We start from the raw sequence: 22,555 nt of genomic DNA on the forward strand, positions 1-22,555 counted from the left end.
CATGTACTGTCTCCAACCACTGTGCATGGAAACTAACTGAAAATCAGACAGGCTAAATAGTTTCCTAAGAACTGGGATTTGAACCCACAATCACCTAGCTCCCATAGTAACCTTCCTGAGAGTCTGGGCTTTCTATGTTGTATTCTGTTCTTTGCCACAAGAAATCATTCAAATCACCAAGTCTCTCTCACAGAAGCAGGGAGATAACGGATGAATCCTGATTTGAGCTCTTTACATGAAAGTTCTACACCAGGGACTTCCCTGGTGGTCCAGTGGCTAAGACTCCACACTCCCAATGCAGGGTGCCTGGGTTCAATCCCTTGTTGGGGAACTAGATCCCACAGGCCGCAATTAAGAGTTCACATGATGCAACTAAAGTCCCATGTACCGCAGTTAAGACCTGGTACAGCCAAATAGAAAAAAGTACTAGATCAATCGCTTTGTTATCTGAGCAAAGAAGCAAAAGTCCACTTGGCACCCGTGCCATGGATGTCCAAAGAGGTCCAGACTGGAGAAACCACCCTAGATGCTAGAGTAACTAGACCTCTCACAGAGTTCTCTGATATAAATTAGTGTCAAATGAAGAGAGGCTCTGGAGCCAAAGAGACCCAGGTTTGACTCCTGCTGTCTACCTCCTTGTTATAAGACGTACTCACACAAGTGGCCAACAGCTCTCTCCCCTTGTCTCTTTCTTTCCCACCAGGCCCTCTGTTCATGGACAGAACCAGCATCGGACTTGGGAGGAAAAGGCACACACAGAAGCCTGATGCTGTGGGGAATCCTGCTCACACAGACAGAAAGCAAGAAAGAGTCTTCAGTGGACTTGCTAACGTGTTCTTATAAATCTATAATCCTGCCACCACTCCCCCCAAAATATCCACCATGATGTTCATAGATAGTAAAATGAATGGTTTTTCTCGTGCTTACTCAGCATATACAGCGGTCATATGGGCTGTAGATGCACACTACCCTGCTTTTGATGGTAATAATAATTTGTTTCTAAGTAACTATTTGCTATGCCTCCATTGGGGCTTCCCTGGTAGCTCAGCTGGTAAAGAATCCACCTGCAATGCAGGAGACCCCAGTTGGATTCCTGGGTCAGGAAGATCCCCTGGTGAAGGGATAGGCTACCCACTCCCGTATTCTTGGGCTTCCCTGGTGGCTCAGCTGGTAAAGAATCTGCCTGCAATGTGGGAGATCTGCATTTGATCCCTGGGTTGGGAAGATCCCCTGGAGGAGGACCTGGCGGGCTACAAGAACCCACTCCAGTATTCTTGCCTGGAGAATTCCCATGGAGAGAGGAGCCTGGCGGGCTACAATCCATGGGGTTACAAAGAGTCGGACACAACTGAGCGATTCAGCACATGCCTCCATTCAGACAATACTATTTGAAAACAAGCTGTTTTTACTTGAAAGGTATAGTTTGGGGTCCATTTCATAAAATAGTCAGGATTTCAGGCCCACAAGATGCCACCTAATCGACAGTCTGCAAAGAAATCATTAGAATGTCACATATTTCAACCCCACACCTACCACCTTGGTACACTTGGTGAACTATACCAAGGGGCTTGGATCAACAGGCATGAGGAATAATGACCAGTACCTTCAGACAAACCTTGGCATTCCTCAGATGAAAAAAGGGACTAAAAAAATTACATGATGGCTAGATAGATGGAAAGAAATAAATGAAAAGGGAGGGAGGAACATAGATGCATAGATAGATACATTGATGCATAGAATGGAAGAGAAAAAGGAAAATGGAAGATCAGCTAAGAGAAAGCTGTTACTATTTTTTCTTTCTTTTTTAATTCCAGAGACCATTTGAAAGAGTTCTTTCGGGGGGAAAAGCACTGCCTTAAAGTCCACTGAAGTCCTCCACCTTCCCCCGCCCGCCCTCGAAGACACCTTAGGAGCAGCCAGCTCCACGCCACACACGCTTCTGAGGGGATGAGCAAATCATCTGCCCAGGATCGCCTGTGCTCACTTTTCCACTCTGTGGCTCCAGCATTTGGAAATCCCAGAGCCCAGAATCGCCTTTTCCTGTTTTCGTTTTCCATCGCCTGCACTGTGTATTTCCACAGTCTGCAGTGAGGACTGGCAGCTGGGTCAACTGGCCCTGGCATCGGGGGTTGCTGCTTCCCTCCCGCTCTGGGAACAGTTTTCCTCCCTGTGATTTAGCTCAATGACACACACCCTGAAACAACACACCTCATGAGACCAGGACCCAGCAAGTTACCCAACACCAGGTGGGGATGAACCTCCCCAGGAGCAGATCTGCCGGGGGCAGGCATTTCCTGCAACCGGAGACCCCCATGGGAAGGCGCTGGGCACCTCTGAATGGCAGGCAAGGCTGATCTTCTCTCTGAACATTTGTGTGAACTCCAGATTCCTATCCTTTCTGGTCTAGCCTGGTCTGGGCTTCCCAGACAAGGCATGGTGCTAGTGGTAAAGAACCCGCCTGCCAATGCAGGAGACATAAGAGACATGGGTTCGATCCCTGGGTCAGAAAGATCCCCCTGGAGGAGGAAATGACAACCCACTCCAGTATTCTTGCCTGAAGAATCCCATGGACAGAGGAGTCTGGTGGGGTACAATCCATAGGGTCACAAGGAGTTGGACGTGACTGAAGCCACGTAGTACACAGTGGTCTAGCCCCATTGCTATTTTTGAGAAATAATCTTCTACTTAGTGTTACAGATTATATAAGAAAATATCACCTCCCTTAAGAAAATAAGCCAATCCCCAAGCACTTGAAGGATAATGTCCCAGACCACACAGCCTGACATGTCCCTAAGGGTCACATTCTCCTGGGGGTCACCCAGGTCCCTGCTGTCATCACAGCAGGAGGGGGACACTGCTCTGTCAACACCCACACCCAAGCACCCACCTCCCTTTTAGTCTCTAGGTTAGAAGCTCTGAAGAAAGCTTACAGTCAAGGCTAGAGCACAACAAAAGATAATCAGTCACAGACAGCATCCAGATGCTAGACAAGCAGAGCCTGCCAGCCAGGGAAGTTTCACCTGGACTGCTTTCCTCGCTCCAGGGTCCCACCTGACATCACTTTGAAAGCCCTCTGTCAAGAACCTTTTGGGCATCCAGCCCCCTGAAGTGCCCCTCTCTTGCGTCTAGATCTGTGGGTCCACGCTGGGGACACCTGTCTCCGGTTATTCACATGACACAGATCTCAGCCTTCAGACAATATCCAGTCTCTCCCTTCAGGGTTGGCACAAGAATAACCAAATCTCAAGAATAAAAACCCAAAGCCACTACTGTAAGAGACAGAGGAAGGGACAGGGAGGGAGACAAGCCTTGGTAGAAAGGCTGGAAGGTGAGAAAGGAATGTGATCTCCAAAGGCCAAGTGCTACATGTTAACCCACAGATGTTCCATGAGAGTCCTCAGCACTTCTCAAATGTGAATTAAATTGAGCACCTTTACTGCACAGGCAGTTATTCATTCATTCATTCACCAGAGATTCACATGGTCAATCTCTATGGCTTCCTTACTATGTTCTAGATCTCGTACTAGATACTAGGAATCTCTCTTTTTTTTTTTTAATTTCATGGGATTCTCTATATATTTTTCTGTAACTCATTTTTAATATAACTTTATTTATTTGGAGGCTCTTAATTATGCAAGGAGATCCAATCAGTCCATTCTGAAGGAGATCAGCCCTGGGATTTCTTTGGAAGGAATGATGCTAAAGCTGAAACTCCAGTACTTTGGCCACCTCATGCGAAGAGTTGACTCATTGGAAAAGACTGATGCTGGGAGGGATTGGGGGCAAGAGGAGAAGGGGACGACAGAGGATGAGATGGCTGGATGGCATCACTGACTCGATGGACGTGAGTCTGAGTGAACTCCGGGAGTTGGTGATGGACAGGGAGGCCTGGCGTGCTGCGATTCATGGGGTCGCAGAGAGTCAGACATGACTGAGCGACTGATCTGATCTGATCTGATCTGAATTATGGGGAGGAACCTGGGGATAAGGGGATAAAGCACATATTTTTTTATCAGGTTATTAGTGCCAAAAGCAAATTTTATGCTAGTTTAATCATGTGGACAAAAGGCCAAGACAATGAAGAGGTCTTCTTCGACAACAACAGGGCATGAAAAGCTGCCAGGTGAGTGAGGCAGTAACTGTGGATGCTTTCACAACACCTGGAGAAAGTGCTAAACCTTAGCTGTGACTTCAAGGTCATTTATTGCTTACTTGTTTACTATCGTTCTGAGTATTTCAGTCTCTTCAAACATGCCACCAAAATTCTAGCAAACGAGAATGGGAGAGAGATATAAGAGTTGAGAATCAGTGAGCCAGGTTGTCCAAATGTCAAAACTAAGAGAAAGTAAAGAAGCTGGGAATAGAGTGAAAGACGAATACGATTTCTGACACCAGCTGCAAAACCTCTGCTTTGGGCGTTGGGCTTCCCAGGTGGCGCTAGTGGTAAAGAACCTGCCTGCCAAAGCAGGAAACACAAGAGATGTGGGTTTGATCCCTGGGTCAGAAAGACCCTCCAGAGGAGGGCATGGCAAACCACTCCAGTATTCTAGCTTGGAGAATCCCACGGACAGAAGAGCCTGGTGGGCTGCAGTCCACAGGGTTGCAAAGAGTCAGACACGACTAAAGCCATGTAGCACGCACGCACTAGGCAAAAACATCTCCAAGTCCTTCCAGGCCTAAGATTATGTCTCAAGAAGACAGCCCATTTGTTGGAAAATTTGTGTCCCACCACATGACCCCAGGAGAGAGAAAGGAAGGGGTAGAGGGAAAGTAATTTTTCATGGAGCTGAGCCTGAGACCACTGTTAATGTTGTAATTATAGCACGCTTGCTGTTTATTTGGGTCATTTTTGGGGATAAGGTACATGGGATCATTTAAAAACTAAATTTATTTGGTCCCTTTCAAAAACATTCAACTGGCTTACATGTGGAGCAATAAAGTGCGAAAGTGACATAGCATCCAAATTGCAGCCATGTGTGACTTGGCTTTTTTATTTGGGGGGAAAGAAAATGGTTAAGCCTGAAGGATTGTGTTTCTCTCTTGTCACTCTGACTCTGAGTGAATAATGAGTTCCTGCTGGTGACACTCTGGCTTGGGGAGGCGAGCGCAGAGGGGCTTTGGTGCACTTCCAAAGCTGTGTGTGAGCCTTCCCCACAAGGCCCTGGTTCTGGGGGACGCACCGTGGGTGACCCACGCTGCACAGAGGCTGGCAGTGCCACGTGTTAATGTACAGACCTTCCCTGAGAGACCCCAGCACTCTCGAATGTGAATTAACTTGAGTTCCTTTACTGCAGAGCTCAGGGCACAGTTATTCATTCATTCAATCATCAAAGATTCATATGGTCAACCTCTGTGGCCAACTTACTACGTTCTAGATCCTGTACTAGGTGCTGGGAATCTTTTTTCTTTTGAAACACTCCAGATCCTCTCTATATTTTCCTATAAGTCATTTGTAAATATAATTTTACTTATTTTCGGCTGTGCTGGGTCTTTGTCACTGCCACTTTTCTCTAGCATGGTGAGCAGGGGGCTACTCTGTAGTTGCAGGGTGTGGGCTTCTCACTGTTGCAGAGCACAGGCTCTAGGGCTCACAGGCTTCAGGAGATGCAGCACATGGGCTCAGAAGTTGTGGGTCCCAGTCTCTAGAGCACAGGTTCAATGGTTGTGGTACACACACCTAGTTGGGATCTTCCTGGACCTTAGATTGAACCTGCGTCTCCTGAATTGGCAGGCAGTTTCTTTACCACCGAGCCACCAGGGAAGCCCTGGGAATCTTTCTTGAGTTGCCTGGAAGGCAGATCCCAAGATAAAGGCCTCATCTACCTCCCCCATCACTCATTCTAAATGTCACTCACCCTTGGCCACTGGAGGCTACCAGCCTGATGGACTGACGCAGAACCTCAGCCCTGAGTCCTTAGCTGCTTTGGCCTCATCAAGCCATAGCTGTTGAAGCTGCCCACTTACTGTTATCTCTGGCAAGAAAGGACCAAGAGACGCCCATGCAAGCCCTCTGGGTTCCAGTCAACCAGAGGAACCCTACTCCTCGTAAGAGCAGTAGTGTAAGAGCAACCCTACTCCTCGTGGTAATCAGGGTCAATTTTGTCCACCAAGGGAATAATTCTTTTCTTTGCCAGTTCTTCCACTGACATGAAGAGCCTCCAATGACCTCATGTAGTCACAGCTTCAGGTTTAATTGCTGCCTGGTGTTCCCCTTGTGGAAACCAGAACCTTTAAAGTGGTGGAGTCTACAGTTGCAAGCTTGATAAGCAGCAATCCTGAAAGGATCCATACCAATTTCTACTTTTTGGTTCTCGTCCCTGTGAATTCGTTTTCGGAAACGTAGCACTATAGCCACTGACTTAGTGCATATAACTTCACCCTGGAGGACAGCACTGTAACCTTACAGGTTGTTGGCCCAAGGCTAGAACCCTCGCTGAGCCTTCAATAGTCCTTCCACCATCCCATTAGACTAGCTACTTCCGATTGATCGGATATCTGGGGAGACTAGTGGATCTCGTGGTCATGTGCCCATTGCCACAATGTTGTGCTAGCTGCCATTTTTAATAGATCAGGAATTCTGTAGGCCCTTGGTTGATAGTATTAATAGAGACATGTGGGTAAGGCAGGAATCAATTCTGGTAAGGACAGAGTGATGTCCTTGTGACGGGCACAATGAAGGACAGAAAAGGTATGGACCTGACAGAAGCAGAAGATATTAAGAGGTGGCAAGAATACACAGAACTATAAAAAAAAAAAAAAAGATCTTCACGACCCAGGTGATCACAATGGTTTGATCACTCACCTAGAGCCAGACATTCTGGAATGCAAAGTCAAGTGGGCCTTAGGAAGCATCACTATGAACAAAGCTAGCGGAGATGATGGAATTCCGGTTGAGCTATTTCAAATCCTGAAAGATGATGCTGTGAAAGTGCTGCACTCAATATGCCAGCAAATTTGGAAAACTCAGCAGTGGCCACAGGACTGGGAAAGGTCAGTTTTCAATCCAATTCCAAAGAAAGGCAATGCCAAAAAATGCTCAAACTACTGCACAATTGCAGTCATCTCACACGCTAGTAAAGTAATGCTTAAAATTCTCCAAGCCAGGCCTCAACAGTATGTGAACCGTGAACTTCCAGATGTTCAAGCTGGATTAGAAAAGGCAGAAGAACCAGAGATCAAATTGCCAACATCCACTGGATCATGGAGAAAGCAAGAGAGTTCCAGAAAAACATCTACTTCTGCTTTATTGACTATACCAAAGGCTTTGACTGTGTGGACCACAACAAACTCTGGAAAATTCTTAAAGAGATGGGAATACCAGACCCTCTGACCTGCCTCTTGAGAAACCTGTGTGCAGGTCAGAAGGCAACATTTAGAACTGGACGTGGAACAACAGACTGGTTCTAAACAGGAAAAGGAGTACGTCAAGGCTGTACATTGTCATCTTGCTTATTTAACTTATAATGCAGAGTACATCATGAGAAACGCTGGGCTGGAAGAAGCACAAGCTGGAATCAAGATTGCTGGGAGAAATATCAATAACCTCAGATATGCAGATGACACCACCCTTATGGCAGAAAGTGAAGAAGAACTAAAAAACCTCTTGATGAAAGTGAAAGAGGAGAGTGAAAAAAAGCTGGCTTAAAACTCAACATTCAGAAAACTAAGATCATGGTATCTGGTACCATCACTTCATGGGAAATAGATGGGGAAACAGTGTCAGACTTTATTTTTGGGGGCTCCAAAATCACTGCAGATGGTGACTGCAGCCAAGAAATTAAAAGATGCTTGCTCCTTGGAAGAAAAGTTATGACCAACCTAGACAGCATATTCAAAAGCAGAGACATTACTTTGCCAACAAAGGCCCATTTAGTCAAAGCTATGGTTTTTCCAGTAGTCATGTATGGATGTGAGAGACTATAAAGAAAGCTGAGCGCCAAAGAATTGATGCTTTTGAACTGTGGTGTTAGAGAAGACTCTTGAGAGTCCCTTGGACTGCAAGGAGATCAAACCAGTCCATCCTAAAGGAAATTAGTCTTGAATATTCATTAGAAGGACTGATGTTGAAGCTGAAACTCCAAAGTCCAAACTTTGGCCACCTGATGCGAAGAACTGACTCACTGAAAAAGACCCTAATGCTGAGAAAGATTGAAGGCAGGAGGAGAAGGGACGACAGAGAATGAGATGGTTGGATGGCATCACTGACTCAATGGAGATGAGTTTGAGTAAACTCTGGGAGTTGGCAATAAACAGGGAGGCCTGGCGTGCTGCAGTCCATGGGGTCGCAAAGAGTCGGACACGAATGAGTGAGTGAACTGAAGGACAGATTGAAATTGAAATCATTTGGCCACCAAGTGGATAGTCTGGTCTCCCCAAGGTTCACTGTATATCTACATCCACAAGATAAGACATCTTATCTACCTTGTGGCTGAAAGCTACCTCTCAAGTGGGGGTTCTCTAGTGGACATTAGTGTGAGATACAAAGATACACACACTCTGTGCCCACAACCATAAGTTCAGCCTCATGCCTCTTCCCCAGATTTCATTACCAAGCCCTCTGGGTTCCAGTCAACTCCTCCAGGCTTTCACTATGTTGGAGCAACCCTACTCCTTCCAATTTGGTTCCTTCTGGGGCCTGACCAAGCAGATAAGCCATTCACCCTTGTCCAAGAATTCGTATCAACCTGTATCTCAGGCTGCTTTTCCTTCTTTATAAAATGAGCATTTATAAGGCCCCTCTGAGTAGAGCTACAACATGGCCCCACTCCAGTCAGCACCTAGATTACGTGATCTTTCTCTCCACTGTGCTGGTAATGGATAGTAGGTGGCCAGTTAACTTTCCCACTGTGGTAGGTTCAGGGCAGAGATGTGAAATGAAAGAGGCTCTTTAGCAGTAACATCTGTGCTTTTCCTTGGTGCCCCATCCTGCCAAACCAGGGAGTTGTGCTGGGCTAGAGAATACATAGATTATCCCATAAAGTCTTCACCCAGTGGGTGGTCAGTACTACTCTAGTGACCACTAGAACATGACACCCTCTACAGAGCAAGTCAGAAAAATATCTGTGTGCCAACTCCTACTCTGTCCAGTTTTAGAGGGCACACTTGATGCTGTGGCTGTTATTACTGGTTTGAATGCCACTGCTATAGAAAAATGAAAAAAAAACCACAACTTGGTTTGGGCCAATCCTGGTTCACAAATTGTGTTCCAGCAGCCGAGGGATTGGCATTTCTAGGAGAATCGAAAAATTAAGAATCTGCAAGAGGTCTGCCTTGTGTTGATTTTTCCAGGGACTTAGAAGTTAACTGGATGTTTCAAAGTATTGAGTGACTAATTTTCTGTCCTTTTTTCTCAGATCTCACACGGTAAGCATTTATTTCCTGAAAACCTGCCAAAAGAGTCATTTTTTTTTTTCAGAGTTCCAATAGTATTTTTAAAATGTAAAATGAAGTCCTGATAGCAAAAATGATCAATGTAGACCCTTGAATCTACCCGCAGCAACTTAAGAAGTATTGCCTTCTTTTGGTTTCAGGTTTGGGGAGTTTAAAAGAGAGAGAGAAATAAACAAATTTTCAAAAGTTTCTGAAGTGCTTATTTTTCGCCGAGATTCAGGCTTGCTTATTGGATAAGAATGGTTGATTCAGGACAGTTGGCATCTGCAGGTAAAAATGTGCCTACGATTTGTTTTTAGTTGTGTTACTGCGCCTTCCAAGCCAAGGTTGCAGGTTGGCAGTGCCCTGAAGGAGGGAGAGAACTGGACAGCACCCATGCCTCCCATTAGGGAGGCCTCCAGACAGAGCCTGGAGCAGGACCGTGCTGGGACTGACCCAAGCCAGGCCTTCCTGTGCTGCCCAGAATCAGAGCAGCACCCTCAAAACCAATCTCCACTCGTGCCCACTGTGGATAGAACAGTCTCAGAGCATTTACAGGTTTGCTAAATGGGTGATTGTACTCTGTCAAACCCATAGTGTAGGTTGGACGTTGGTGATCAAATACTACAGGAACTACCCGCTGGCTTTGCCATTTAGTGGAGGCGTGGGCCTTTCATTCTAGAAAGTGCTGATTGACAGGAAGGCATATTGTCTCAAGAAACAGATGTACAGTTAACCTGGAATTTTACAACATCTTCCCCAAATACAATAAACCTTGTTTTCAATGAAACCGGTTAAGTGCCTTGTGTATTATGAAATTCCTTTGATGAATAAGTCAGATTATTTATGGACTGTTGGAAGACCAATATTTCACTGCACAAACTGCCGATGGATCATTTGGGAAAGGAGCCAAAGGGTCAGGAAGAGCTCTTTATCACACTAATGCACAAAGACACACAAAGCATGACCCAGATATAAAAAGGGAGCCAGCACACTGCTAGTAGATGCCATTCATGGCTGAGCCGAGGAGACTGCCTGGAAGCTCTGACAACAGAGAAAATGATGGAGGAGAAAGGAGGGGCAGGAAACACTCCCCAGGGTGAAACACAATAGGGAGACCAGGAGAATCTGGGCAGGGTCTGGCCTCAGTAGAAAAACAAGATATAAGAGGATCCCATGGGGAACTTCTCTGGTGGTCCAGTGGCTGGGACTCTGAGCTCCCAGTGCAGGGGCCCCAGGTTCAATCCCTGGTTAGAGAATTGTATCCCACCTGCCACAACTAAGCATTTTTATGCTGCAATTAAAAATTCCATGGGCTGCAATGAAGACCCAGTGCAGCCAAATAAATAAATTAAAAATATTTTCTTAAAAAAGGACCCCATTTTTCTAGTTTCTTCCCCATCCTCTCCCTCCTGGAGGTTCAAATCCAACTAGGCAACATATTTGATTGCAACTATCTACCCTTTCCATGCATTCCATCACAGTTAGAGTTAAGAGTATATTAATTTGGATAACACTAGCTCCTATCATAAACAGCCCCTCAAAAAAAATATATAATGGCTCAAGGACCATAAACGTTTTGTTCTTTCCCATAATTTAGCATAAAGGAGATATTGTTTGGCAGCTCTCTTCCACAAGGCGATTGAGGAACCCAGGCTGCAAACATGTGGCTGTGTCATTTCCTAGGGCCCTCTTCTGCACTGAGACACTGAAAGGGGGACAAGTATGAAGAGGACACTTAAAACCCCTGCTTCTTAAAACTCTAGCTTGAAAGTGAAAGGCAAGACTTCTCACTAACCATTGGTTAGAACTTCACTGCATTGTATGCTTGCTTGCAAGGGTATAAGAAATATAGTGTATGTAGCTGTCTGCCCAAAGGAAAAAAATGGATGTTTTTGATGAATGGCTAACCATCTGCTTGGAAGCAGGTAAACCTTTTATCCATTTTTGCAGGAATGCCTTCTGCTGTGCATTGTAGGGTTGAAGTGAAGTGAAGTGAAGTGAGGTTGCTCAGTCGTGTCCGACTCTTTGCGACCCCATGGACTGTATAGCCCACCAGGCTCCTCGGTCCATGGGATTTTCCAGACATGAATACTGGAGTAGGTTGCCATTTCCTTCTCCAGGGGATCTTCCCAACCCAGGGATCGAACCCAGGTCTCCCACATCGTAGGCAGACGCTTTACCATCTGAGCTACTGGGGAAGTCTTAAAACCCATCAAAAACATTGTAGGGTTAGTAGCAAGCAAACATTAATGAAACAAAGGGGTGTCTGAGTGACCATTGAGATTAGAGTAACAATAAATTTCAGTAAGTCTGTGCCAGATTCCTCATCTGTAAAAGTACACAAAACTTTGAGGATCAAATAAGATAATGTGTAAATAACTTAGAAAGGTGCACATGTAAGCTCTCAATAAGTTTAAGTTATTATTACTCTGGTCTCAGTTGTCTCTTATTAATGTCATTTGGAAGTTTTGCTGCTATTTAATTCATATATTTGCTTTTAGTCCTGTAGTTACATAAACGTCATATACATGAGATGTTTATATTTAGTTTTATGTTTGTTCGCTTAAGAGACATAAAATAATTTTAATCATCACAAGGGGTCTGTGGAAATGTTATCCTTTTTTTAAAAAGGGGGTTTATTCATTTAAATTTGAGAACCTTGTAGCAGAATCAGGCTTGATGCTATTCACATCTCAGCTTCCCCACTTAACCACCAGTTTATTCAGTCTTTGCTGGTCCCTACCTCCATCTCTGTGAAATGGGCATAAAACCAACACATCACAGTCACTGTGCTGGGAATTATGCACAGTGTCAGATAATTATGTCAGATGATGCATGTGACAGACTTGTCTAACACTTAGCATATCCCCAGTAAATACAAATTCCCTTCCCTGTCTCATAATATTTTCAAATTGAGTGAAAGAAAGAAATTGCTTGAAACGCAAAGCTAACAAGGTTATGTCTTTAAAGAATTCCTTCCTTTTAAGAAAATGGAACCACAATTTACCTGGACATTTCCAGAGTCTCATCAGCTAGATACTGTTCAAGATGCAATTAAAAAAAAAAAAAAAGGAAGGAGCCATTGCAAAATAGGAAAGGCAACGCTCATATTACAAGTGTATGTGAAAGTCTAGCTCCCTGTTTTTGAGAAAGAACTGAAAAGGAATGTTGGAGATACAATCCCTTGAGGTTTCCACATAGCACTCTCAGAATAGCAATAAGCTACCTGATGGAAAGGATTTTAAGAAAGGAGCACTGCTTCTGGTTTGCCCATACTGAGCACCCAAGTCCTTCCTGTAGTTTAGGTCAGAGTTGTTTTCCTTCACTTAAAAGCCTTTCTGGTTCCTATATTTGCAAAGGCTCGGAGTTCATTTCAGGTCTAAACTTCAAATACAGACGCCCATTTTATCTGTTCATCTGGGTAATATTTTTCTATTCTTTTAGTCCTACAGCTCCATCTGGGGAGCTCCCTCTTGAAACTTCAGTTACTGCTCAATCAGTACTCTCCTAGTGATTATATCCCAGTGTCAAAGGAAATGAACTTATTTTATTCCCTATTTTGAACCCACTTCATTGTTGGGGTTCAGGCTAAAAATGGATTTCCACACGTTCTTTTCTGCAGGACCAGAGCAACGGTTCTCGCGGCATAACATTAGCAGTCACCTCCCAAATCCTCTCACACATACATGTTGAGAAAAACTACTCTGTGACTCAGAGTGGGGGCCATGAATACAGTCGAACACATCAGGATGGGTCAGCCACAGTAGTAATGACTAATCACTGAATCTTAAACAAGAAGGATCAGATCAGTTAGAGCGGGAGAGAAAGGCATTCCGGAAGAAGCAAAAATGTATGCAAAAGTTATTAGACACAAAAGGAACTGAGAGTAGCTTTGGCTGCAAAGTATGTGGTTAGAAGGCAAGGCAAAACAAAAGAAATACAACATATAATTATGACTCTGGAGTCAAATACACTCAAACTCAAATTCTACTCCTGTAAAGAATTTTTGGAATTCTCTGAGTCTTGGTTTTCTCATTTGTATAGATTTCTTAAAAAGTAAGGAATCAATGAGCTCATGTATTTAAAGCATAAAAACATGATGGCAAAAGAAAACAATGTATGCTTAGCATATAGTAACTTATATGAACATGAATGTGTGTGCGTGCTCAGTCGCTCAGTGGTGTCTGACTCTTTGTGACCCCATGGACTGTAGCCCCCCAGGTTCCTCTGTCCATGGGATTCTCTAGGCAAGAAATACAGGAGTGGGTAGCCATTTCTTCCTCCGGGGAATCTTCCTGACCCAGGATTGAACCTGCATCTCCTGGGTTGGCAGGCAGATTCTGACCACTGAGCCACCAGGGAAGCCCAAATATGAATATATTAATATATGAAGCTGATGGGTTGGGCATGGACATACTATGAATAGTTTTAAATGTGGAGCTTAATCCAATGAGGTCTTGAAAGCTATTTGGAGCCACTGAAGGGATGGACTGATCAAATTTCTATTTTCATTAATGCAGATACTCAAGTGAAAAGCAGTGTGCTAATCACCGTGGGACACGTTTGAACACAAATCCTATCTTTGACTCCCAGTCTATGCTTCACTGCCATCAACTGCTGAGGATTTAGTGTGGGTCTGGTGCTGACTTCAAAACAGGAAACTCTTCCCTACTTTCCATTTACAAAGTGGGAGGAAGGAAGCTAGAGTTGGGCAAAGAAAGATTGTAGTGCAAAGTCTAACCAGAACCAGCCTAGCCCCAAGGGCAAAGTGCTTCATTTTCCTCCAAGAGTTATGAATAAAAATAGCACATGCTACAGTGAAGGTCACAAAACCTCATGAAATAGTCATGACTTAGTAATTCCCCTTGATGTAGGTCTTTTTCATTTCTTTTTGAAATTGACATACACAGCTATTAGAGGAACTCCTTAAGAGAAAAAACACCAAAAGTCCAGCTGAGTCTTCCTGATTCCTGCAGCCTGGATGGAGCTGTCAAGTTGCTCGAAATTAAGGAAAAGGAAGTGTTCTAAGACAGCATAAAACGTACATACATACCATTTTTTCTGTAGTAATAACTGACTTACAATTTGGATTGACTAAAGAAGTTAAAGGTCTGTACCAGAATGCGCTTTAGATAGCTGCTGCTGCTGCTGCTAAGTCACTTCAGTTGTGTTCGACTCGTGCAACCCCATAGACGGCAGCCTACCAGGCTCCCCCGTCCCTGGGATTCTCCAGGCAAGAACACTTAAATACATCTGAATACAAAAATTTCTCGTCTCTTCCTTTTTAGAGGAGATATTTCCGTGCAAATGCTGACCTCTTGTGGTAAGAATCAGTTACTTCAAAGAGGGTTTCATTCCAAAGGAATTGAAGATAATTTGTGTTATAGATAACCGAGTTTTGCCAAGAGAGTCCACTGGTCATAGCAAACACCCTCTTCCAACAAAACAAGCGATGACTCTACACATGGACATCATGAGATGGCCAATACCGAAATCAGATTGATTATATTCTTTGCAGTCAAAGATGGAGAAGCTATAAACAGTCAGTAAAAACAAGACCGAGAGCTGACAGTGGCTCAGATCATTAATTCCTTATTGCAAAACACAGACTTAAACTGAAGAAAGTAGGGAAAACCACTAGGCCATTTAGTATGACCTAAATCAAACCCCTTACCTTAGAAGTGACAAATAGATTCAAGGGATTAGGTCTGATAGGCAGAGTGACTACAGACAGAGGTTCATGACCTTGTTGAAGCCGTGATCAAAACCATCCCCAAGAAAAAGAAATACAAAAGGCAAAATGGTTGTCTGAGGAGGCCTTGCAAATAGCTGAGAAAAGAAGAGAAGTGATAGGCAAAGGAGAAAAGAAAAGATTTACCTATCTGAATGCAGAGTTCCAAAGAATAGCAAGGAGAGATTAAAAAAAAGCCTTCCTCAGTGATCAGTGCAAAGAAACAGGAAAACAACAGAATGGGAAAGAGATCTCTTCAAGAAATTAGAGCTACCAAGGGAATATTTCATGCAAAGATGGGCACGATAAAGGATAGAAATGGTATGGACCTAACAGAAGCAGAAGATATTAAGAAGAGGTGGCAAGAATACACAGAAGAACTGTACAAAAAAGATCGTCACAACCCAGATAATCATGATGGTGTGATCACTGACCTAGAGCCAGACATCCTGGAATGTGAAGTCAAGTGGGCCTTAGAAAGCATCACTACGAACAAAGCTAGTGGAGGTGATGGAATTCCAGTGGAGCTATTTCCTGAGCTAATTCCTGAAAGACTATGCTGTGAAAGTGCTGCAACTCAATATGCCAGCAAATTTGGAAAACTCAGCAGTGGCCACAGGACTGGAAAAGGTCAGTTTTCATTCCAATCCCAAAGAAAGGCAATGCCAAAGAATGTTCTAACTACCGCACAATTGCACTCATCTCACACGCTAGTAAAGTGATGCTTAAAATTCTCCAAGCCAGGCTTCAGCAGGACGTGAATCGTGAACTACCTGATGTTCAAGCTGGTTTTAGAAAAGGCAGAGGAACCAGAGATCAAATTGCCAACATCTGCTGGATCATCGAAAAAGCAAGAGAGTTCCAGAAAAACATCTATTTCTGCTTTATTGACTATGCTAAAGCCTTTGACTGTGTAGAACACAATATTTTGATTTCAGAATTTCATAAAAATTCTGAAAGAGATGGGAATACCAGATCACCTAACCTGCCTCTTGAGAAACCTGTATGCAGGTCAGGAAGCAACAGTTAGAACTGGACATGGAACAACAGACTGGTTCCAAAGAGGAAAAGGAGTATGTCAAGGCTGTATATTGTCACCCTGCTTATTTAACTTCTATGCAGAGTACATCATGAGAAACGCTGTGCTGGAAGAAGTACAAGCTGGAATCAAGATTGCCAGGAGAAATATCAATAACCTCAGATATGCAGATGACACCACCCTTATGGCAGAAAGTAAAGAACTAAAGAGCCTCTTGATGAAAGTGAAAGAGGAGAGTGAAAAAGTTGACTTAAAGCTCAACATTCAGAAAACTAAGATCATGGCATCTGGTCCCATCACTTCATGGCAAATAGATGGGGAAACAGTACAAACAGTGTCAGAGTTTATTTTTTGGGCTCCAAAATCACTGCAGATGGTGATTGCAGCCATGAAATTAAAAGACGCTTACTCCTTGGAAGGAAAGTTATGACCAACCTAGATAGCATATTCAAGAGCAGAGACATTACTTTGTCAACAAAGGTCTGTCTAGTCAAGGCGATAGTTTTCCAGTAGTCATGTATGGATGTGAGAGTTTGACTATAAAGAAGTCTGAGCACCGAAGAATTGATGCTTTTGAACTGTGGTGTTGGAGAAGACTCTTGAGAGTCCCTTGGACTGCAAGGAGATCCAACCAGTCCATCCTAAAGGAGATCAGTCCTGGGTGTTCATTGGAAGGACTGATACTGAAGCTGAAACTCCAATACTTTGGCCACCTGATGTGAAGAGCTGATTTGAAAAGATCCTGATGCTGGGAAAGATTGAGGGCAGGAGAAGGGGACAACAGAGGATAAGATGGTTGGATGGCATCACTGACTCGATAGACATGGGTTTGGGTGGACTCCGGGAGTTGGTGATGGACAGGGAGGCCTGGCATGCTGCGGTTCATGGGGTCGCAAAGAGTTGGACACGACTGAGTGACTGAAATGAACAATGAAGGAGACCTGGGTTCAATAAGTAAAACATGATCACTTCAACAAAAGAGATTTATTCACACTGCAACAAATACATTTAGCTCTTTCATTTTCTTTGCCTTAAAAACTCAGCAAGTGAGTAATTTAAAATTTATTCAGCAATTCATTGATTGACACTCTGTTTCCAATCCTGTGGCATTACCAGCAGTACCAAAATATGTGCACATGTCTCTTTATTTGCACGTATAAGAAATCCTTTTGTGTTTATACCTAGAGTAGAATTATGGGATTGAAGGGTATTAAATCTTCAACCTTACTAAAACGCCAATTCATTTCCAAAATTTTTGCAACAGATTCCATTTCCATCAGCTGAGTACAGGTGCCCAACCTCCTCACCAACATGCATTAAACTTTTAAGCTCATGCCCATGTCATAGATGAGAAAACAATATCACAGTATTGTTTATGCATTTCCCTGATTGCTCAGGAAGCTAAGCATCTTTTCATATTTCCCCTCTGTATGAATTTCCTGTTTATGTCTTCTGCCATTGTAACTTGAGTTGGTTTTTAAAAGTGTATGCTGCTGCTGCTGCTGCTGCTAAGTCACTTCAGTTGTGTCCGACTCTGTGCGACCCCAAAGAAAGCAGCCCACCAGGCTCCCCCGTCCCTGGGATTCTCCAGGCAACAACACTGGAGTGGGTTGCCATTTCCTTCTCCAATGCATGAAAGTGAAAAGTGAAAGTGAAGTCGCTCAGTCGTGTCCGACTCTGTGTGACCCCATGGACTGCAGCCTACCAGGCTCCTCCGCCCATGGGATTTTCCAGGCAAGAGTACTGAGTGGGGTGCCATTGCCTTCTCCATTAAAAGTGTATAGTGTGAGGTAAAGGTTTGCTTTCATTCCTCTGCACATCGATGTCCAGTATTCCTAAGGCCATTTTTAATTTTTTTTGGCCACACCATGTGGCAAAAGGGATCCTAGTTTCCCAGCCAGGAATCAAACCTGCATCTCCTGCATTGGAAGTGTGGAGTCTTAACCACAGGACCAAAGAAGTCCTCCCAACATCATTTATTGAAGAGACTATCCTATCCCCATTGTGTGTTCTGAGCACTCTTACTGAAGATAAGTTGGCCACATATAAATATAAAATATATGACCATGTATTTATTTGGGGGCTCTCTACTCTGTTCCATTGGTCTACACATCTGTTCTTATGCCAGCACCATATTATTTTGATTACTGTAGTGTGTAATTTTTTTTTTAAATCAGGAAGTGATACTTTCAGTTTTATCCTTTCTCAAGACTGCTTTGGCTATTTGAAGTTTTATACAGTTATGTACTAACTGTTTATACAATTGTGCACTAACATAGGAGGAAAAAGAGGTGCCCAATTAAAGAGTTTATGCATTATTGGATGTCTGCCTTTGTAATGGTATTATTACATATGTAGAAAACTTATACTATGAATGACAATATGATCCTTACCCTTCTCTAAATATAAGGAATAATTTATGAGACATTAACTAGGTCCATAGCTTTGTAAAGATTTATGGGTTAAGATTCAAGAAAAATACAAGCTTTGGGATTAAAGTTAGCAGTTCGAATTCCAAACAGCTTTCTCTAGACACATGACCCAGGACAGACAAGCCTGTTATGTACAATGTCATGCTAAGGAGGAGGAATAATACAAGAAAAGTGTCTGGCTCATAGGAGGTACTCAATAAAACTTGACTATTACTTACGGACACTGTAACAGTGTAAAGAGCTCAAAAATCCTAATCAAAACCTGTGGGTAGTCTCATTTGGCCAGTTACCTCTATCAGGAACCCTATCTCTTTGAGTTTGCTTCCTCATGTGTAAAATGAGCATAATAGCTGTGTTACTCACCTTAAAATATCATTTACAGGATCAAATGTCTTACGTTAAGTGCTTGGGAATTAGAAGGCATTTTTACCATCTAAATGCTAAAACATTTCTCTGGTAGGATTTTTGATGAGTATCTTTTAAAACTGCATTGCCTACTTCCTTGTCTTATTGCCAGCTCCTCAAAACAGCAATTAATCTATATTATTTTGTTCATTCAAATGTAGAGTTACTATTCATTCAAGAAATACTGTCCACTGCCTATAGAGAGCACAGGTGCACAGCAAATGTGATTTAAAAAAAAAAAACCACAATTCTAAGTCTTTGGCTAATTTAAATTCTAGACTTTGATGGATGGATGCGTCAACAAACTCAAGCTCTTCTCCCGTTTGGATTTTGTAAAAAAAAAAAAAAAATATATATATATATATATATATATATATATTATTTACCTCTTGTGTAAATTTTATTTACTTTGCAAGGAGAGATAAGAAAGCCTTCCTCAGCAATCAATGCAAAGAAATAGAGGAAAACAACAGAATGGGAAAGACTGGAGATCTCTTCTAGAAAATTAGAGATACCTAGGGAACATTGCATGCAAAGATGGGCTCGATAAAGGACAGAAATGGTATGGACCTAACAAAAGCAGAAGATATTAAGAAGAGGTGGCAAGAATACACAGAAGAACTGTTCAAAAAAGACCGTCACAACCCAGATAATCACAATGGTGTGATCACGCACCTACAGCCAGACATCCTGGAATGTGAAGTCAAGTAGGCCTTAGAAAGCATCACTACGAACAAAGCTAGTGGAGGTGATGGAATTCCAGTTGAGCTATTTCAATTCCTGAAAGACGATGCTGTCAAAGTGCTGCACTCAGTATGCCAGCAAATTTGGAAAACTCAGCAGTGGCCACAGGACTGGAAACGGTCAGTTTTCATTCCAATCCCAAAGAAAGGCAATGCCAAAGAATGCTCAAACTACTGCACAATTGCACTCATCTCACATGCCAGTAAAGTGATGCTCAAAATTCTCCAAGCCAGGCTTCAGCAATACGTGAAACGTGAACTTCCAGATGTTCAAGCTGGTTTTAGAAAAGGCAGAAGAACCAGAGATCAAATTGTCAACATCCACTGGATCACTGAGATAGCAAGAGAGTTCCAGAAAAACATCTACTTCTGCTTTACTGACTATGCTTAAGCCTTTGACTGTGTGGATCACAATAAACTGTGGAAAATTCTTCAAGAGATGGGAATACCTGACCACCTGACCTGCCTCTTGAGAAACCTATATGCAGGTCAGGAAGCAACAGTTAGAACTGGACATGGAACAAGAGACTGGTTCCAAATCGGGAAAGGAGTGCGTCAAGGCTGTATATTGTCACCCTGCTTATTTAACTTCTATGCAGAGTACATCATGAGAAATGCTGGGCTGGAAGAAGCACAAGCTAGAATCAAGATTGCCGGGAGAAATATCAATAACCTCAGATATGCAGATGACACCACCCTTATGGCAGAAAGTGAAGAAGAACTAAAAAGCCTCTTGATGAAAGTGAAAGAGGAGAATGAAAAAGTTGACTTAAAGCTCAACATTCAGAAAACTAAGATCATGGCATCTGGTCCCATCACTTCATGGGAAATAGTTGGGGAAACAGTGGAAAGTGGCTGACTTTATTTTTTGGGGCTCCAAAGTCCCTGCAGATGGTGACTGCAGCCATGAAATTAAAAGACGCTTACTCCTTGGAAGGAAAGTTATGACCAACCTAGATAGCATATTCAAAAGCAGCGACATTCCTTTGCCAACAAAGGTCCGTCTAGTTAAGGCTATATTTTTTCCAGTGGTCATGTATGGATGTGCGAGTTGGACTGTGAAGAAAGCTGAGCGCCGAAGAATTGATGCTTTTGAACTGTGGTGTTGGAGAAGACTCTTGAGAGTCCCTTGGACTGCAAAGAGATCCAACCAGTCCATCCTAAAGGAGATCAGTCCTGGGTGTTCATTGGAAGGACTGATACTGAAGCTGAAACTCCAATACTTTGGCCACCTCATACGAAGAGTTCTCATTGGAAAAGACTCTGATGCTGGGAGAGATTGGGGGCAGGAGGAGAAGGGGACGACAGAGACGGCTGAATGGCATCACCAACTCCATGGACATGAGTTTGGGTAAACTCCGGGAGTTGGTGATGGACAGGGAGGCCTGGCGTGCTGGGATTCGTGGGGTCGCAAAGAGTTGGACACGCCTGAGCGACTGAACTGAACTGAACAATCATCCATAATACGATAACAATCCGATTACATCAGCTACCTATTAAATCAGTTAATACCAGTTGATCTGGGCAATTTGGCAACGTACGTTGTACAATCAAACCTGAATCATTTTATTCTGAAAAAACCTGCAACGCTCCAGGTAGCCATCACTGTTCACAATTCCCACTTAGGGACAAGATTACGCAAAGTTTATTTTTGTTAGCGTCCTGTACTCTCGCTGGATATCCACGAAGGGAACCAGGTAAAGCGCACCAGGCTTTCATTTAGGAACACGTGCAGGTGGGTAAGAGCTGGTAGCAGGTGTTTGGGTCCGTGCTTCTTTCCCCACCGCATAATTCCAACGGAAAGACGACTGCCCCTTGGCTTCTCATTGGCCAAGTGAGCGGAGACGAGGGAGGAACCGGGCAGAAGACTAGGTCTTGCAACGGGTGCCTTAACCCTGGGACTTGGCGCCACTGGCTATCCATTCAGCGCCGAGTACTGCGTTCCTCCACAATCTTCCTCGTTCAGTAGAGCCCTCTATCTGCCAGCAAAATGAACGAATCCCCACACATTACATTGCTACACAAGCCACGCTTGCATTCATGACTTCATTCACGCTCCTCAACAGCCCAGGGATACGAGCATTATTTTTCTCAGAAAATGGAACTGCACCTGAGCTACAGGGCCCGTGACCTTCAAGGCAGATGAGCGAATCCGGAGGTGGGACCACTCGTTCAGGAAGAAGGACTTTGATCCGACGGCCACTGCCGTCACCTCCCCAGCCCGGAGCTCCCGGATAAGCCGCCTGACTTGGATTCTCAGACGGCTACCACCTTCCCTTGCGGCCCATCGAGCCGTAACCAGCCGCCATTCACCGGACTTCCCAAACCAGGAAAACCCCCGCCAAGAGCCCGAGCGTCCCGGCTTGTAATTCGCAGCGTGTACAGGGCGAGGCCGCGCGTCTGCAGTCACCCCACGGGTTGTTACCCACGAACCCGGATCGGGCGTTGACTGGCTAACCCTGGCTCCCAACGCCCTCCCGACCTCCGTCACAGGGAAGCTCCCAAACACCACGGGACCCGCCCCTGCGCCCACAAGCCGCTCTAGCCGCGCACGGAGCCGGCACTCTCGTTGCTCCCGCCCTGACGTCATCAGCGGGCGCCGCGACGAAGTGGTGGGCACGCGCAGCCAAGAAGATGTCTCCGACGCCGCCGCTCTTCAGTTTGCCCGAAGCGCGGACGCGGTTTACGGTGAGTTGCGGAACGGTGGGCGCGGCCCCGGCCCAACGCTATTTGTTGCTCTCCTCTCCCTGAAATTACTTGAATTTTGCACTGGGGTAAAGCGGGGACAGAGGCGTTACGCCGCGGCGACGGGTTCCCGGCCCCTTCGTGGGCT

At 44.2% G+C, this 22,555-nt stretch overlaps 1 protein-coding gene and 1 long non-coding RNA gene across 15 annotated transcripts in view; one reads left to right on the top strand and one right to left on the bottom strand.

The window, feature by feature from the left end:
* Positions 1-22,555, bottom strand: part of LOC102400432 — a 38,880-nt gene that overhangs the window by 15,664 nt on the left and 661 nt on the right. For 4 of the 14 annotated variants that reach the window (XR_329390.4, XR_003105916.3, XR_329391.4 and 1 more), the window contains exon 1: positions 21,833-22,312. The exons of 6 other annotated variants lie outside the window; for them this stretch is intronic. This is a non-coding gene — a long non-coding RNA (uncharacterized LOC102400432). Of the gene's footprint in view, positions 1-21,074; positions 21,702-21,832; positions 22,313-22,361; positions 22,492-22,555 lie in introns of those variants that run through there. 4 more of the 14 variants (XR_003105915.3, XR_006547668.2, XR_006640470.1 and 1 more) reach the window with 4 other exon arrangements.
* The window catches only part of THOC1 (THO complex 1), a 37,586-nt gene continuing 36,703 nt past the window's right edge, over positions 21,673-22,555 (top strand). The window contains exon 1 of the mRNA XM_006079205.4: positions 21,673-22,410. Coding sequence (XP_006079267.3) covers positions 22,357-22,410 — 54 coding nt within the window. The 5' untranslated portion in view covers positions 21,673-22,356. The remainder of the gene's footprint in view (positions 22,411-22,555) is intronic.

This window comes from Bubalus bubalis, chromosome 22, assembly GCF_019923935.1.
Source record: "Bubalus bubalis isolate 160015118507 breed Murrah chromosome 22, NDDB_SH_1, whole genome shotgun sequence".
NCBI classification, from domain to species: Eukaryota; Metazoa; Chordata; class Mammalia; order Artiodactyla; family Bovidae; genus Bubalus; species Bubalus bubalis.